The 16,254-nt window shown below is 38.6% G+C and overlaps 1 protein-coding gene across 1 annotated transcript in view; it reads left to right on the top strand.

Annotated features, from left to right (window-relative positions):
• The first annotated feature begins 860 nt into the window (after positions 1–860).
• LOC143149200 (uncharacterized) overlaps positions 861–16,254 on the top strand; it is a 74,424-nt gene continuing 59,030 nt past the window's right edge. The window contains exon 1 of the mRNA XM_076316378.1: positions 861–1,351. Coding sequence (XP_076172493.1) covers positions 1,295–1,351 — 57 coding nt within the window. The 5' untranslated portion in view covers positions 861–1,294. The remainder of the gene's footprint in view (positions 1,352–16,254) is intronic.

Below are 16,254 nucleotides of genomic sequence, written 5' to 3'. Positions count from 1 at the left end.
TAAGTATTGCACGGTATCGTGACTTCGATAATTGTTTCTGAAAAAGAAAAAAAAAAGAAGGGTACGTTTCGCGTTCTTTTCGACGAGTAAGTATAACGAAAGAGTATTGTTTACCGGCTCGGTGGTATAAACGAGATTCATCCGAGACCAAAGGAAACGAGACTGTGCATCGGATCCGACCGTTCTCACGTTTCGCTTCATTTCCTTTATACTTCATTATCTATCGGTTACCTGTTCGTCCACCCGGTTGGTCGGAGCGAAACGAAAGAGAAGTCGAGAAAAAAGGCCGGTCGGTGGATCCGAGTTCGTCACGAAAGTCCCTAATCTCACGGTACCGGGCAGAACGTCGACGTTCACAAAGGTTGCAGGTTCGCTCGGTGCAGCAATGACACGCGGGTAGGACAGGACGGGGAACCGATTCGTCAACCTGCTCTCTTGACGTTCCGGTTAGCCAAGGTAAATCGTAGGGAGCACATGGTGACGGAGGTTGAGAATCGCGTGTTAGAGAGAGGGTAGAGAGGCGAGTAGAGGCGATCGGCTCTCTCGGATCAGCTGTGAGAGCGGCGTGGCGCCGTGTGCCGCGGCTCTGACCCGCTGTCAGTTGCCCGAGCCCTGTGCTACGGTTAGGACCGTGCAATCGTCACCTTTTAACGACGAGGAGAGAAGCATTGCGGGATCGTCCTCGAACGACTTGGGCTTTTAGCCGCGTCGTCTAGTCCTCGCTACGAGACCACGTCTTTGACCGAAACCAGGCGAACGAAACGGGACAGAGAGAGAGACAGAGAGAGAGAAAGAGAACATTGATTCACGAACACCGGTATCGCCGGCTGCTACGTTCGATCTTTTAGAAGGTGATCGGATACACGGACGATATCGAAACAGTGGTCAGTAACAACGACAGCGAAAGAGACGACAGAGAGGGAAACAGCGCCCGAACGTTTACGTTCGAAGCTGGCCCGATCGATCTCAGCTGAAACACACCGCCGGTTGTAAATCGTCCCGGTGATCGACTGGGATTTTTAATGATTTGCGGGCTCCGCGCGAGAGAAGCTTGAAATTGCGTTTCGATCGTTCACGGGTATCGCGCGCGCAGGAGAGAAAGATAGATAGAGAGAGAGAGAGATAGAGAGAGAGATAGAGAGACGCCGGTTCGAATATCGTGGTGGTTTTTGTGGTGGAAAAGTGATTCGAGGTTAATCGCAGAGAAGCTCGACGAAGCCAGGAGCCGCATGCCTCGCTGACAAGTCTCAGGATGATCTGGTAGAGGAGGAGCCTGGTGGTTCGATCCCGAGAAATGGCGTGCGGAATATCGTTCGAAGCGACCGCCACGAGCACGGTATTTTTCCTGCTGGTGAGTAGCGATTTGCACGTCATTGTTTCACATTTACGTCCACGTCCCTCTCTGTGTGTGTGTGTGTGTTTGTGCGTGTATGTGTACACGTATGCGCGCGCATGCGTCGGTTTGCGCGCATCGTTCTAATAGGTTTGATAAAACGATCCACCATGGAACGTGGTACTTTCACTTTTTACGCGAGGTCCTTTATAGAGAAGGCGTGCATTTCAAGTCTGTGGCGACTTTGTTGTCGTTAATTGACCGCGCGAAAATTTATACCGTTCCTTCGAACGAGGAAGTTCCTCGAGTTTTCTGTTATCGATTTTCTTTTTTCATCGAAACGAACCATCGCGCGCCAGATTCGAGGAGACGAGTTTTCGACTTTCGAGCGATCTCGAGCTCGGAACGCTTGCGTTTCCGTGCTCGAAATAAGAAGAGGATTTACGCATTGTTTTCACGGACAGTTTAACCACCGCGTGCGATAATAATACAAATATCGCGCGTAGATATACCCGATGCATTCAAGATGCATTGTACCGTTCCTAAACGTTATGTTTTGTAATGGCAACATTCACGGTGAACTCGATGGTACTCAAACTCGATCGTACGCTTCCAAGGCACTCGATTCGGTTGCAACTTTTCTTCGAGTAATTGTTATTGTATAACTTTTTACGTACACTTTTTGCGATCGATGCGCCATTGACACAATAATAATATTGTAATATCCTTCGTTTCATCTCTATTGCTCGCTCGTACAGCCTCACACGATAACACAATTTACCGAATGTTCTTGCTGAACAAATTGTAAAGTCACTTGGGAATTTATAATTTAAAAAATTGCTCGCTCGTCACTTATCATTTATTTCTTGTGGAAAGTAATCGAGAAATTTTCGCGTATGAATATTTCCAACAGCGATAGATTCATTTATTGATACAGATTGTATACAATTCTCGTTCGAATTCGTTTTTTAGCAAGTTAATCGAATTATGTTTTATTCTTTGCGCGGACGATAGATACTCGATGCAAAAAAGTGATACTATGGACGACACGACATTTAAACGATTTACTGTGCAATTTACATAGTCTTGCACAATAATATAATTTTACGTTTACCGATACTTTGACAGCCCGCGATTCTACGTAAAGTGTTGTGAAATTTATTTGTAAATATACAGGTTTTACATTTAACTATTACGCTACAGGTTTCGTGTAACTTATAAAACTGATAACGAATAATACCACAGTTTAGAGTATCGATACAGTTGGAATACCATTTCCTTATTTCACAAACGAATCGTAATCGTTCAACATTTACACTAAATAACTTTAAATTACATCATAAGCATAAATGTCACGAATTCGCTAACATCAACCTTTGTTACGTCCTCGATACGAGCCGTCATATACTTTCAGAAACACCACCCTTTATGTACAAACCGTGACATTTCCTCCAGTGATTTCATCAATGTTCTCATACTACATTTAACAGCGCTTTGTCAATTTTTCTTCTTTTAACAAAGTAAATACCAAAATGTTAAATATCTCACGGAAAGTTATCTTTGTGCACGTACACCAAGTATTTCAGCAATAGTGAAATTTAACAGTAGTTAGTGTCTCCAAAATTCTCATAGAAAATTTTTCAAACGGTTCCATTCGGGTTTTGTTTGTGGATAAATAAGTAAATCTGTACGAAGACTATAGAGATACAATCGCATCTTAAAAATGCTTTCAGAAGCCTTTCCTCTTAATTTTTTATGTACCATTCTTCATTTGTCATTATCGAACAATCGGTAATCTATTTCTCCAATAATTTCTTTATCTTAATTATACCGTTTAAAAAAAACTACTAAATGGTGCAACTACAATCCTGCTCCCTTACACAAGAATATTTAATCGCTGATTTTTTTTCTACACCCTTGAACACATCATCCGCCACATTCGATTATCAAGCAACTCCTAATAATTAATTGTCGTTTCAGGACGATATACCAATCCTTCCATATTTCGTTGTACCTTGTCTGAAATCGTACGATCGATTCTAAAAATGTTGTATCGGTTACTAAACACTGGTACAGTCACGAAAATCAACTTTCTTGGTGTTCTGAGCCAGAACGGTCACGAACGATCCTGTATATTGTAAAACACCAACTTTCGTTCCGTTCTGAAGCCAAAGCCGCTCGTACGTTGAAAAATCAATTCTTTCCAATCGAAATTACGACATTCCCGTGAATGGGTCCGTTAACGTTCCTCCTCCGTCGTATTTACTAATATTTTCCCCTGTACGACGTCACAGAGCAGAACCTTTCCATCGAACGGTGGATCGTGAACCGACAAACGTTAACCTTCGTTACGTTCTCGAGACAGTTTCAAAAACATCACCCTACATACACAAACCGTGACATTTTCTCCGCTGGTTTCATCAACGTTGCCTCATCACGGTTTAACAACACTCCGTTCGAGTTACGTTTTCGTACTGCATCACGATTCCAGCGATCATTGCGACCCCAGCACCGTTCCGGTTGTATTCACGCGATATCTATGCGTACACTCACACCCGGTGGCATTCACACACCGCGTGCAGAGGTGCACGCAGCGGTACGCGCGCGCTTAGAGTCAAGGATACAGGCGTTATCTAGCCCGTGATTGCTATACTTAACGCGGTGTACACGCCGGGCGAACGCCTGTGCATGCGCAGCTCGGCTCCGCGTTCAAATGCATACGGCGCATGTCGTCGCAGAGCGGTGAACGCCACTTTCGTTATGCAAGTGCGGAATGTTAAGTCGCCGCGGTTCCTTCGGAAGATTATGCCCCCGATGTTTTATCTTATGCAATAGAACCGCGATCTCCGAAGCGAGACGACGTTTTAGATGTAACTGTCATCTCGAAAATCGGGGAAAGGTCCGATCCGTGACGCGGTGTCTTTTAATGCGGACGAAGGCCGGACCGTTCCGGTCGCGGTGGAACCTTTTAATGCACCGGAGGATCCTCAGCATTCCCGTCAAATTTAATCCTTTTTTTTTTTTTCTTTTCTTCCATCTCTTTTCAACGCGAAGACTTCGTTCCTCGCTTAACGCGCAAACTTTTAATGTATCGTAAAACGAACTTGCTCCTTTCTCGAACGAAAGCTTTTAAGACGCGAGATACGCTGCAACGAGTACCAGCGAACGAGAGATCGCTCTATGTATACCAATAAATGGGAAATTGTAGAGTAATCGTTGTTCCCACGGGTTATTCATTAACGAGAAAATCGATTTTGGGGCCGATTTGGAGTCTCGCTAAAATTCGATTCGATGAAACTTGTTAGTATAGCGTGTACGTAGAGGTATTATTGCCTTGTAATTAATTTTGTATCTTTTGCGCGTGAATGTGGAATCTATTGCGTTGACACGTAGAATTTCCTGCTCTGTTCGTCTCTCTTTGAAATTTTATTTCTCAGTAAAGGTATTTTTATTGATTTTCAATACATACGAAATTAATTATTATTTTTATGAAATACGCTTACATTCAAATCAGTAGGCGAAAATAAACTCGAAAAGAATGTAAATATGACTAGATATTTACAAAATGTAAAACGTTTCGACACAATATTTTCTTTTATATTTTATTTACATTAACTCTTATTTATAGTATTTTTATATATTTTAAAGTCAATAATTTTGCAGTGTATAGTGTATATACGTGACGTTGCATATGTTCATCGATTTATACATGTACATATATTTGTGAAACTATGCAACGATCTTTCGCAATATCTTTTTGTGCGAAACTGTTTCTCAAAAATGATTAGTTATCGAAAACATTGTGTACAATTCAGGCGAGGAGACAAAGTATAAGTTTACCTGAAAAGCGAGTTGGCTTGGAAAAGAATCGAGTGTCCGTAATCGATATTCGTTTCACGCGTTCCACGAAACTCCAGTTTGCGAATTTTGTACGTTGTACTCACTTTCCCCCATACGTACTCGAGGAATATAAATCATTGTATTAAGCCTGTAGGTGAATGTAATGTACAGTACCGCCCTGTTCTCAGTGAAATTGAAAACTTTGACGTCATTAGGACACTTTCATTTGAATTTTACACGAAAGTCACAACATATGCTGAAAATAAACGGGAATAGGTTACAATTACTGGGGCAATAAAAAAGTTTCAGCATTACACAGAATGTTCTGTAAAATATGTCGCTTCGGATGTTATAGAAACTTCCGTCGTGATGTATTATATATAGAGTTATTCATATAAACTGACCGATTGAGTTCCTGCTGAAAATTCAAAATGTACAAAATAAATCTATTCGAGGAAAAATATTCTGCTCAGAAGAGAACACTCTGTAGTGGAGATAATTTCTTTGTAAGTAAAAGCACCAAAGTGATTTGAAATGAAACTTCGTTTTCTTTTTTAGTAGAATAATAAAATTTCAGTCGAAATAAACGTATCGAAGTATGGAAGTATGTCCATTTTAAAATTAATACTTCCCAAGCTTCGAGCAACCAATTGTTCTAACGTAGCTTTGTATACTGCATATCCTGAAAACTATTACTTGACTACGTTTATTCTCAAAATTGATTACTCTATCGAATCCTGTCATAAAATACTGGATATTCCATTAAGAAACTGAAATTGACCTTCGGACGTCCTTGACGCCTTCACCTACAAACCAACCGCCTCCACCAAAAGGTATTCCCCTTCGAACAGGACATTCTTACTTCAACAGTTCTCTTGTATCTCTTCAAGGTACAGAAATAACTCAATCGATCACTTTATACCATTGGTTTTCAATTTAGTTGGAACACGTTCCCTTAAGAAAATAGAATTACTCTTACGTTTAATCAAATTAATTCGAAACTAAGTTCCTCTTATTTATTTTAATCGATTGCATTTTCATACTTATCGAATATAACGAATTATTTTGGGAAAGCCTATTGCCATATTAAATACTTGCAAAAGGTGTGCGCTGATAAATAAATTACATTTACTACAGATGCATTGCAAATAAAGTGACAGAGAATCGAAGATATCGAAAATTCGAATAATATACTGTAACATAATTGTCTTGGATTAAAATTTAGGAAGGAGATCACAGTCGATGGTCAGGCGTGGATAAATCTTACATTACTGAAATACAAAGTCGCTGTGAAAGGAGTCCGAAAGGATTGATCTAGGGATTTATGTTAATTAAGCATAATTTATTCAGTCTAATGAGTACTACAAGCCTGTAAAAGTCTAAGCAACCTTTCAAAACAGCTTGTATATTATATAAAAGTAGTTCAAGAAATAAATGGATATATTTTATTAAATACTGATCTAATACTGATATATATGTTTATTTTTGTACGAGTAGCACGATTTCTCGTTATGAACAATTCCATTCTTTAAATTTTACTGATTCAAATAAAGATAATACTAATAGTAATAGTAGTTCATTGCTGTATCCCTAATTTAGGAAAGAACGAATAATGTATATTATTTTAGTTTTAGCTACTTATACAATACAATTTCATCATACAGGGTATCCTATTTTAATCAATACAAGCAATTAGTTGGCCAACTATTCCTTCCTGGAAAAAATGTTTCAGAGGAAACATACTCTGTTACAAATGGATACCTTGTGATAGACATATGTCTTATATAATTGCAAATGAAGCTACTTTCGAGACTTCAAAGTGATCTTTGTTCTTTTAAATGGAACTATATATTTTCGTTTTGCTAGACGTGTAGTCCATTCCGAGACGAATTGATTAACCCGCGTCAATATTATATATGTCGGTCTTCCAAGGTCATTCACAGTCGTTTAAAGTCTTCATTCGCTGAATATCCAGCAAATGTCCTTTATCTTTTGTATTCGAAAGGACAACCTTGGGCATGCATTGGTTTATTCTGCCTCTGAATGATAGTTCTACCTTCTCGAAAGTTGTCCTGATAATTCGTTGGCAGATATCCGTGATCGAAGCCCCGCATTATCAGGGGTAGTGGGACTGTAAAAGATAAGTTTACCGAGAAGAACCCACCACCCCTGATAACACGAAGGCTCGGATCACGGATGCCTGCTGATAAATTACCGAAGCAACTTTAGTCCTTTCAAATAGAGAAGATAAAGAATGGGTGTTTAACAGAGGTAAACGTTAAACGACCGTAAATGACCTTGAATGACTTTCAAGACCAACGTATCATAGGTCAGTGAATTTGTCTCAGATTGAGCTACACTCGACTTCGTTAAAAAGGACAAGGTTACTATGAATTTTAAGAAACACCTCCACCTGGATAAGATTTGTACAATTAGTCAAATTTCGTGTAAATTATCATCACAATATATTTATACGTTCGAACAACTAAACACCTGTTTATGAAAAACCTATCTTTTCGTTTGTAATTCAAAGTCTATTTTGCCCAATGAATATATAAATAGAAAAAGAAACTATATTTAACGCAAAGCGTGTGTAATGTAAAGTAAATCAGTGGTAGTTTGTCTTTTATTGTACGGTTGAGTATAAACGAAAATGTGTTGCAAATTATAGTTTAATCTCGAGCAAACAAGTTTCCGTGTTAAACGTTCCTTATTGCAAATACAACGTTTCGATCATCGAGGAATACGGCCTTGTTCGGTTGAATAAAAACAAACGTAGTAAAATTCTGTACCGATTCAAACGTTCTTTGCAATTTTCCAACGAGTTTCTTGTGTACGAAATCGTAACACAGCGCGCGAAATCTACCGAAAGTTAGATGGAAACAATCGAAAGCTAGGATAATATTCGATCCCGAGAAAAGTGTAAGGTATTCTCGAGTGGATAAATACCAACTGGAGAGATCACCCGCGGCAGCATGCGGGTATCGGGACGAATGTGTGCACGTGTCGAGAGTCGCGCGATCGCCAGCTTCGTTTCCAATGCTCCGCGCATAATCACGCGAAGCCGTAGTGTAATTAGCGGCCGCAAAACGACGCTACGACACTCCCCGTGGCCGATGTTAAAGGAATTTCGAAGATTAATGGCCGATTAAACGCGATTAATCGACCGCGATTCGGTTCTTTGAACGATTCCTCGCCTGGCTGCTTGATTAATAATGCACATAGTACTTTTGATAATTATGAAGCGGTGGCTACAAGAGCTCCGATTTATATGGACGACCGGTTGGTAGACATTTCTTGGGAGATAATGCGATCAGAATTCGATCGGGACATAGGATTTTCTGTTACACTTTTTCGAAAATAAATTCCTCGAGGATTTGATTCAGATAGTTACTTCGATTGATTATTGTGATCGTTTATTAGAATAATTTCTCGATTTATAAATGTATTTTTATATATTTTGGCAATTGTCGATTGTAGATCATTTAACATTATTTCAATTGTATATGGTTAACTCGAAAGAAGGTTAATCAGCCTTACTGATGTGTACCAGGTACATGGTAGCAAAATGTCAATCTTTTGTAACAATTTCCACAATTTTCCTACGAATCCTTAATTGACCGAGACTAACAATAAGTACCTTCCTTGTACGGTTGAAAATTAAGAAACGTTCTCGCTTAATTTCGCATGCGTAATATTACGTGTTCATTGCATCCGAATCGTGTGCAAAAGGAAACAAAGTATCGGTTGAGAATAGTAATATCAAAAGTACAACGAAATATGTATATATATAACGGTACAAAGACAGAGTACAGTTCTAAGCTGTTATTAATCCGACCTTGATCTACATCGAGGATATATGGTCGACATATATCGCGTACGTAAATGTACAAAAACTTTCGATCGGCAGTTAATCATACAAAGAGAACACAAGCCAAGAAGCTCGATTTTGAGCTTCGTTGGTTCGATTCGGTCGTTTCTCGACGTCCGAAGTGTCCTCAGGAAGCGAGGCGGACCAAGTAAAGCGTAGCAAGGAGAAACGATAACGCGGCTGAAACATTAAGCGCGACACCTCGACACATCCGAATGGTTTCTTAATTCGCTCCAGTTGCCGGTACGCGGTCGTCGGATGCGGTGTTTAATTATTGCAGCAACCAGACTCCGGCTCAAAGGTCCAAGATAATTGGATAATGACCAGTTTAAAAGACGAGGCTCGGGTTGAAAAGCCTACGAAGGCTACCGGCGACGTGGAAGTGACGACAAACGATACACAGGGTGCGCGAGCGTGCCTGTCCCGGTTAATTAAACGCCGAAGCAGCTGGAACAACGCGGTCCTGAAACTTGGCGAAAATTGATACCAACCACTGATACACCCCGCTGCGTTAACGAGCGACGACCGTTGTCCCGTTGGTGGCAAAAAAGTAGCGTACAATCGATGCTAACGATAAATCGTTTAAGCGAGCCAAGAAGAGACGCGCGAAGAGCCGCCTAAGAACTTATCGCGAAGAAAAATCCGCGTGTCGCGTTTAGTAATGGCTGTATGGACGATGTTGGGTTTCATCGAGTGTATCGGCCGTTTGGAATACGCGAAATTTGTATTAAACGAAATACAAATATAGCGACACGAGTAACGTGTGTTCCGTTTACGGTAAGGGCTAACGTACGTCAACGTGTTTTGAACATTTTCGTTATAATAATATTTAAGGAATTACCTACCAAACGAAATATAAATATAACGACACGAGTAACGTGTGTTCCGTTTAGGGTAAGGGCTAACGTACGTCAACGTGTTTAGAATATTTTCGTTAATGTAATATTTACGAAATTATCTATCAGACGAAATATAAATATATCGACACGAATAATGTGTGTTTCGTTTACGATTATATTTTGTAATGTTCAAAGATAGAAGATTAAAAATCTCGCGTAAAATAAAATAATAACAGCGACGTGATTTTTTTAAGCACTCTACTCAATCGCGATGTCGTATAGGTTGCACATTGGGTAAATTATTTTTGTCTCAACAATCGACTGTTGCATTGTTGTTACACATACGCGCAGTAGTCGTATTTTAACGCAAAATTCCCGCGGTACCGAGCATTTCAAGTTTACTGACAATTTATGGCTGGACTAGGTACTATTTTGAAAAACGACAATGATTCTCGTCGAGATACAATGGTCGATCTAGGGGAGATTCAAAGAAGAAGTAAGTAACGATAAAGAGAAGAGGTACTGGAAGAGATACAACGGTTGAACGTTGACTTGGAAAATGATACTCTACTCGAGTTTGAATGACGACATAGAAGCGAACTGGTTACACTGCGTCGAGGAAATATACAGAGTGTCCCAGAAATTGTAATATAACCCGGAAGGGAATTACTCTTCGTGGAAATATAAAACGAAAATATAAAAGTGTAGTATTCTTTTTATACGATCCTCCATTATCGAGGAAAAGAACTTCAAAGATCCGTCGTGTGTACGTGTGATTCGACTAATTGTAATTATTAAGCACAACTTTGTATGCAACAATGCGACAAACATTTTAAATACATTTGTCTGATAAAATTACTCTCAAAAAGTAATTGTCTCTTATTTACAAATCTCTTCTAATTGAATTCAATTTATACTGAAATATATTATATCGAAATTTACGATTAGTTAAGTGAACACCTGCTCATTCTCTTTATTAATTTACTTGTTATGTGACTGATCATTTAATTTGTCAATAATTTTACTATTGTTCATTCAAAGAGAAAAGATACCACGTTTACATTAACGCCAATGTAATCAGTTAAATGTTCTGAAGCTATTGGTCTATTTTCTCGAGCTCCAGGAATGACATTTATAGAGGGCTCTTTGCCAAGTCAGGATAAACCGAACGGTTTAAAAGAACGTTCGGAATTCACACTGCGCGTCTTGTTTCGAGCCACTTGGCTCAATTCGAATCATTCGATTTCCCTCAAGTTGCTCGGTTTATTCGAACGGTTCGATCTGTTTTAAACGAACTGAACATTATTCAGTTAGTAGTGGTGGTCGTAGTAGTTCAAACAGCGATTCAAAAGTAAAATTTGTAATGAAATAAAATAAAATTATTTTGTCTAACTTACTCGATATAAACTCGTTTAATGGAAGAAAGAATTTACGAATTCGCATAACGAGCGATACTTTTTCTATGCATGTCGTGGTTCGTGACCTTCGTTCAATGGTTCTTGTGATCGAAGGTCACGGTTAAAGGGAAATATATTAGCTTGCCAGACGATCGGTGTACACTTGAGAACTTATGTTCTTCGACTGGTTTGTCCCTTGAATTATATTGAATTACTATTAATTACAGATTGTACTCGAATAGTGTAAATGCTCAGATGATGGAGATATATTACTTTTGTCTTGTTCTCGTATTTGTCACAAATCTTATTCAGTTGTAAAACGTTGTCAACAGTTTACAAATTCCTTCACATTGCACAGAGTTTATAATACGTCGCATAATTTACGTTGGTTCTAATTTTGTATAAATTTCATAGGACAATGGCATCGAAATATCAAGTTTGGTGACATTGGAAACCAAAGATTATAATTAACGTTGTAAAAAAATGAAATAATAGGACATGGTGTTAATGTCATCCAAAACACGTAATTAATACAAGAGGTAGTTTGATTAAATATTAATACTTATTAATATTGTATGAATTTACTATTTCTTTATATAATTTTCTTCGAGCTTATTTTTACAGTATTTAACAGTTGGTAAACAATTTTCAGATTATCAAGTATTGCCCGTACTATTTATTCTAATAATTGCATTTGATTACAATTGTAACAATATTTTGCTCTTCAATATTTCTTGTTCGTTAAAGATTTTGATAATGTACAAGTTAAAATGTTTTCGTAGTCCAGTATACAGCAGAACCTCGATAGTTGCATGGAAACTCTATTGGTAATTCAGGCAAGTATCCAAATTCACGTAATGATCGAGGTAACCAATCCAATGAGAATGAACTCTCCTTACACGCGATATCCCCACTATTTATAGCTCGTGCTTGACCTCTTGTACAGTCGGTAGTCTCTTACCAATAATCTATTTTTGTCTCAAACGGAATATTTCTACTTTTAATTTCACTGATTGCTAAACGACCATTATTTCTACTTGAAAATACACGAAAATAAGCCGTTGTTCTTCAAAAAATAAAAGTTGTAGCATCGTTTTAGTAGTGATGCAATTATAGTAGTGATATTAAATATAAAACATAGTAGATGAAACGTTATTGTTTTGCTTATTCGTGTAATTATGGAAATTTTTAATATATTTGGATAATTATTTACTAAAAATATGAGCTAGCATTAATATCATTTTTCGAACAATAGAAACTATAGTAGTACAAGAATTGAGATATATCTTAATTGAACGAATAATAAAACGAAAAGATATTATGTCTATTGACTATACAAACATTTCATTTCATGATACTTTCACAAAAAGACATTAATCTCATTATTCAAAATTAATACTCGGCACAATTTTTCACGATAGAAGTACTTGCACAATTCTTCCTAAACCAAATAATCTCGTCGTATGTCCACGATAAGCATTAAAAAAGGGATCATCTTCGCGAAGAATCGCGTACAGATCTTTGACGATAGAGTAGCTGTGGAAAAGAAACTGTCATAGAATCCTTTCTAAGCAGGAATTTGAACAATGAACGTTGCACTTGTTCTAGCATTTCGTATTAACAATTACGGTATTCGTGCATTCTCGCGTGTATGTAACCTGCGCGCGTTCCGGAGGTTGCAGAAATTCACGCATAAATCACTGCACTCCTTATCAGACTTCCAACTGTCTCGTGTGTGGTATCCGGAGGTGCACCTGCGTGAAACACGAACGCACGATCGGCATTGGAAGATCGTACGGAACTTCTGTACCGAATTTTTCTCAACTCTATCCCATCGGGACGCGCTTCGGAACCCTAAAGGACGATAATTAACCTCGATTTCTTTCTTAAACGCTATTGTACGAACCTTGAGCCCGCGCATTCGCGTTTCTTCTTTAATTACGATCCCCTTCGGGAAATGAATAAGTGGCAAACATAACTCAACGTATTTATCACTTTTTCCACAGAGCATTCATTCGACGAAAGAAAAGTTTCTCCGAATTCAGAATAAATTTTCGAAATTCCAATGCCAAGTAACCAAAGATCTCGAGTCGTTCGATACAGTAATTTATCCACGAGTTTCTCGAATATTAAACGAGTCCAAAATTAAATCAATCAAATCCACGAGATGAAACACAGAGAAAATTCGGGTTACAAACATCATTTCAACATTGTTTCTCGACATTTAGTTAAAATTGTGAAATTTACAAAACCTGTAATTGATCAGGCTTTGACGACGCTTGTACACAATTTTGACGTTTTGAAATTGGGGCTTTCAGAAACAGTAGATTTCTACTACTTCTAATGGTAACTGCTTCGAATGGCTAATCGAGGACACCGATCATACATGTGTTTTCGTGCGAGTGGGGGTGAGAGTATTCTTAGGAGTGGTCAGTGCATTATAAGAGCAGTTTACATATGTATGTGTACCCGGTACGGATCATTGAAAGTTTACAAGCGTGCGTTTAGAAAGAAAGTAGCCAGAGATTATAACAGACAGAGAAAACCTCTTTATCTGCGCGTAAAGAGAACGATTATCGTATTCGTAGTTGATTTTCGTTGTTCCAACATTGTATTTGTACACCGTGTAATCACGACTCTCAACCGTCGAATGCTTCGTCGAACCGTGGCGCGAGAAAGGGAAAAAAAACGGTCGAAAGAAATGGCCCAATTGTGCAGGAAACGTAACTTCAATTTCACGCGGGCCACTTTTTGACCGGTCATTGCAACGCCGCAGCCTTGCACGTTGTTTCTAGAAAACCTTCGGTGAAAACCGGTCTACAGATATTACGAGGGGATTTATCGTCGTCGCCTTGGCATCGGTGGTTGATGTTCCGCGAAACGATTGCAACGATACAATAGAAAACAAATTACGAGGACGTGCTGCTACCAAATCGTCCGATCCCCGTTGATCGTCAAACATTGATCATTGATTCTTTCATATCTCGCCCGGAATTGAAATCCACGAACAACGATCGTTCGCGAGCATTCCAGACGAATATATTTCATTCCAATAGACGAAGAACGGTGCAGAGAAAATCGAACAGCGAGCGCAGTGGCGGATTGTTTATTTTTAAGACTCCAGGTGTGCGTCTCCAACGTTTGTACGATAATTCGCCATTGCAGATTTGCAGTAAAAATTGTGAGGGTGCCTGTGAAACATGACGGCGACTACGCGATAGTATGTGGTTGTGTAGGAGTCAGTGTCATTGGCTATTGTACTCTATATATCTGGCGATCGATTGTATTTATCGAACAAATTTTGAACGTGATCGAATATTTGAAAATTTTGAAAGAAAATTTGATTGTATTGAACATACGGTTGAAATGGTCCAGGAATTGCTGTTGCTTGATGTTTCTTGTGTGTTACCTACAAAGATGTATTGTTATTATGTGGAAGTAGACACAATTTCGTTTACACTGTTTTCTGGATCGGTAAAATTTACGTCACGGTTGGCTAAAGAATTTAAATTTCGTGTCGTAACTACGTCAATTCGATTTCAATATCATTTCACCCGTGCTAAAACGATCCAGACGTCCAGTAGAAAAGAAAAAGTGTTGCAAGTACAAACGTACGGTTTGATGAAAGATCGATAGAAGCATTGCCGGAACTAGAGTGTTACGAAAGTGTCTGTCACAACGTAACAGAGCCCAGTTACACAGAATAATGTAAGGCACGTCTAGCATTCGAAGGTACCAAGTTGACCAAAAAGTTCGGTTTAATTTGCATATAGAAAGCATCGTCTACTTTCTTGTTTTTTTTTCTCTACAAAATAATGGTCTATTTTGGTATTTGAGTATTTTCTATCAAAAGGTATTGTAGCGCTCTGTAAATTAGCAATAGAAAAGAATGCTGTATCTCTGAACGATTTTTAATTGCTTGATTTCCTTAGAAGGATACTAGATTCATAATCTGCCTGTAACATACACGTACAATGTATTACGATACTTTTAAATATTTTTTTAGTTGAGAGGAATTCTTTTATTTTCTTTCTTATTTACTTCAAAGCGAGATCTAGATTAGAGTAACGAAAAATTTAAGATCATGAGTTAGTGCGTTCAAAAATATAATAGTCAGGGTTGAAAGGTATGCAGGTTAAAATCTACAAGATTTTATACAAATATTAGGTGCTTATTATAGAAAATAATATAGAATAATCTCAAAAACTCAGCCTTGTTAGGTAAGTAAAATTAAAATTGATAGTACGACGTAAATATATTTCTATTGACAAGAGAGGGCGCCATCAACCAATGTGTATTGTGGTTTAAAGTTTTACAAAATAATCGGTCGGTTTTAACACTTACACATCGGCCGATAGACTTCCATCTGGCATTGTACCAGAAGTACAAAAGTTGTCAACTACTATAGCTTCAGAACGTACAAAGCAGTGTTTGTACACATTTGATAAGATTTGAATATAGCTTTCGAGAGATGCTCGGCAAACTTAAACTATTTACAGCTGTAAACTCCAAACCATCCGTGTCATCGTTCGGTTGCTAACTTGAACATGTCGAGTATTTCCACAAATACGTTAAACGAGACGTTTATTTTCACCGATGCTACTGAAATCCAACGAAACGACACTTATTGTTAGATATTGAATCGATCGGTATTCGTGACGTAACACGTTGAACTGAACCTCGCTACCGGCGTGAAAAAAAAACATCGATTGGATGGTTTTTTCGATAATAAAGCGGAAGAAATGGGAAGATAGGTTTGTAGGTTCGAAGTACCGTTAACAAGCATTAGGGACGCGCGGAATGCTCGCGTTGCATTGTGGTAAATATATATACGTAAGGTTGTCGTGGTTTGGTAACGGTACACCGTAACGGAGAAAACGATGCCCATTTCTCGTGTACCGCTGTTCAATTCGGAAAAAATGATAGTCCTCGCGCGAGATTACGTTCGACGGGAGGTCGTTGTATTTTCAAAAG

Source organism: Ptiloglossa arizonensis, chromosome 7 (assembly GCF_051014685.1).
Source record: "Ptiloglossa arizonensis isolate GNS036 chromosome 7, iyPtiAriz1_principal, whole genome shotgun sequence".
NCBI lineage: Eukaryota > Metazoa > Arthropoda > Insecta > Hymenoptera > Colletidae > Ptiloglossa > Ptiloglossa arizonensis.
The sequence above is the reverse complement of the archived record's forward strand: the minus strand, read 5'-3'. Positions and strand labels throughout refer to the sequence as shown.